Here is a 2,433-nt window from a genome sequence, read left to right as displayed (position 1 = left end):
CATATATATGTATATATGTGTGTGTGTGTGTATATATACACATAATATATATTCTGCATATGGAAATCCAGTTTCTTCAGCATGATTTCTTGAAGAGGGTATACTTTCCCCAGTGTATGTTCTTGGTGTTTTTATAAAAAGTCAGGTGACCTCAGATCAGACCCAACTACATCATACCTCCTTTCCAAATGTGCAAGAAACCTACTAGAAATTCTTATTGTTGGAGTTTCAGATTTATGTCATGGTTTATATTGCCATATTCACTTTTGGAGGTGAGTACATTTTGATCTTGGTCCAGCTGCGCAGAGAGTCAAAGTAGGAAAAGCACAGATTCTTCCCACCAGTCTACAGCCTACAGAGTGGCATTCAGTGCAATGGGATGGAACATGCTGTGTCTCTATTCCATGTGGGGGTAAAGTGGGTGACCTCAAATTTCCTGTGTCTGCCTACATGATGCAAAGTTCACAGTTCAGAAGTTTAGGGACACACTTCATATCATCCCATCTGTTCTGGTTCAGTGCATAAGAATCCAAGTCTCTAAGGAAGGTAGCATAGTGTGCAGTTCACTGGACCAAAAGCTTTGGCTGCACCTCTTCTGGAAAGCCTGGCCGTGGGGCTCTTCATGATCATTGTAATTCTGCTGTTCCAGAAACCCACAGGTAAACCAAACCAGAGGCTCACTCGAATCAACAGTGGGATGGAGTATTTTCAAGAGCCAAAGGGAACTTCATAATCCACACTAAAGGGAAATAGAGCCCTCAAAGATGGCTAAAGTTTATCCAACATCATCAGAAATTTCCTCTTTCTGGAGCCTTATTCCATGGTACCAGCCTTAAAAAGGAATACTCACAGAGCTAGAAAGAGGTCATAATTGCTTCTGGGAAAGATGTGTTGTTATAGAAAGGAATGATCCCAATATCTAGGGATACCTTTATGTCTTTGGATATGGTTTTTACTCTGATGCTCAGCTATATTTCCTTTTACTCAAATATATATGTGTGTGTGTGTGTGTGTGCATTCTCTATTATACTGCAGTGTGTGAATAGAGGAAGAAGCAAATTTTGGAATTAGGTTTAAGAAACATGTCTTCAATATCTACTAGTTTGTCAACTTTGAGTAAGTAGTGAAGACTGTAGGAGCCTCAGTTTCCTCATTTATGGAGATAATGACACCTGGTTAACAGGGGTTTTATTAAATGATATAACCCATGTGAAACTTGGCACATATTAAGAACTTAAAAATTAGAGTTTCCTTTCCTCTTTCAAAATCAGATCTCTTACATGTGTCCCTTATTATAAGAACAGCAATGGCCTATTCCTGGCCCTCTACATTCCTAAGACCCAATAGTTCACTACCTTACTGGATAACATGAAAGTCATTCTTGACCCTGATAGTGGGTTTGAACTCAGGAGAATAGTTTGACTCAGACATAAACACATAGTAACAATATGTTGTTCTCTGGGCATCAGAGGAGATACAGTAGTAAGTAGTGCCCTGGGAGCATTCAGGATGGAGGCAGATTTGCTGAGGTTCCTATGTAGAGCATAGTTCTATAGCCTAGAATCAAGGGTTCAGCTCCTTTATTTTCTCAGACAAGATATTATGTTCTTGGCGGAGTCTATCAGATGTTAAAGGGAGGCCTAAAACCTCACAGGACCTAAATACAAGTGATCCAGTTAAATACAAACACTGAGGTTGACCTTGTTGGAAAATCCTCTTTGGAATATATGAGGGTCTGCCTTGTGGATACCCCATACCCCTAATTCCTACAAACCTTCTCTATCTTCCCCAAAATCAACGTGCCTTCAGTCTCAAACACTGATATTGTCCTATTGCTCCTTTCTGTGTATAGTAACTGAACAACTTAAGACGTGCTGGGATAACTATGTACAAGGACATTGCAGGAAAATCTGCAGAGTAAATGCACTATGTGAAAATGGGAGATATTGTTGCCTCAATATCAAGGAACTGGAAGCATGTAAAAAAATTACAAACTCACCTCATCCAAAGCCAGCAACACTAGCACTGACTCTTCCTCAAGACTATGTTACAATAACAGAAAAATTCCCAATCTTGAAGACATAAATCAAATACAATTTCCTGTTCACTTGCTTCTCAACCTAGCCTAATAAACTAAGGTGATGAGATCTACATCTTCTTCCTTCTGCTTTCTTTATCCTTAAAATGACCTTCGAGCATATTCTAATAAAGTGCATTGCCAGTTTTCTGTCTCATTTTGTTCTTTAACCAGAGATTGAACACTCATTATATACTAGGTAAAGAATTGGTAAGAACTCAGAACCTCTCCTTGAAAAGGGGATATGACAAGTGCACTAAAAAAAATCCTATAGTCTGCAAGTCTGGAATAAGAAACTCAGAAACATTGACATGTAATTTAGGAGAGGGAAAGGTGAAGCAAATATTCAGGGGAAA

General features: G+C 39.0%; 1 protein-coding gene across 1 annotated transcript; it reads left to right on the top strand.

Annotated features, from left to right (window-relative positions):
- Positions 1 to 241: 241 nt before the first annotated feature.
- On the top strand, positions 242 to 2,224 carry DEFB127 (defensin beta 127). Its single transcript, XM_031656027.1, has 2 exons — positions 242 to 272; positions 1,733 to 2,224. Exons 1-2 carry the CDS (start codon positions 242 to 244, stop codon positions 2,083 to 2,085), a joined length of 384 nt encoding a protein of 127 aa, XP_031511887.1. The 3' UTR covers positions 2,086 to 2,224.
- The last annotated feature ends 209 nt before the right edge of the window (positions 2,225 to 2,433 follow it).

Source organism: Papio anubis, chromosome 16, assembly GCF_008728515.1.
Source record: "Papio anubis isolate 15944 chromosome 16, Panubis1.0, whole genome shotgun sequence".
Lineage (NCBI taxonomy): Eukaryota > Metazoa > Chordata > Mammalia > Primates > Cercopithecidae > Papio > Papio anubis.
Note: the sequence above shows the minus strand (reverse complement) of the source record. Positions and strands in the feature narration are given on the sequence as shown.

Excerpts from the sequence above, each read along its gene's own strand:
- DEFB127 (XM_031656027.1), top strand. The coding sequence starts at position 242 with ATGGTTTATATTGCCATATTCACTTTTGGAG. Across the intron at positions 273-1,732 it reads TGCCATATTCACTTTTGGAG|GGTCTGCCTTGTGGATACCC; the intron begins GTGAGTACATTT and ends GGAATATATGAG.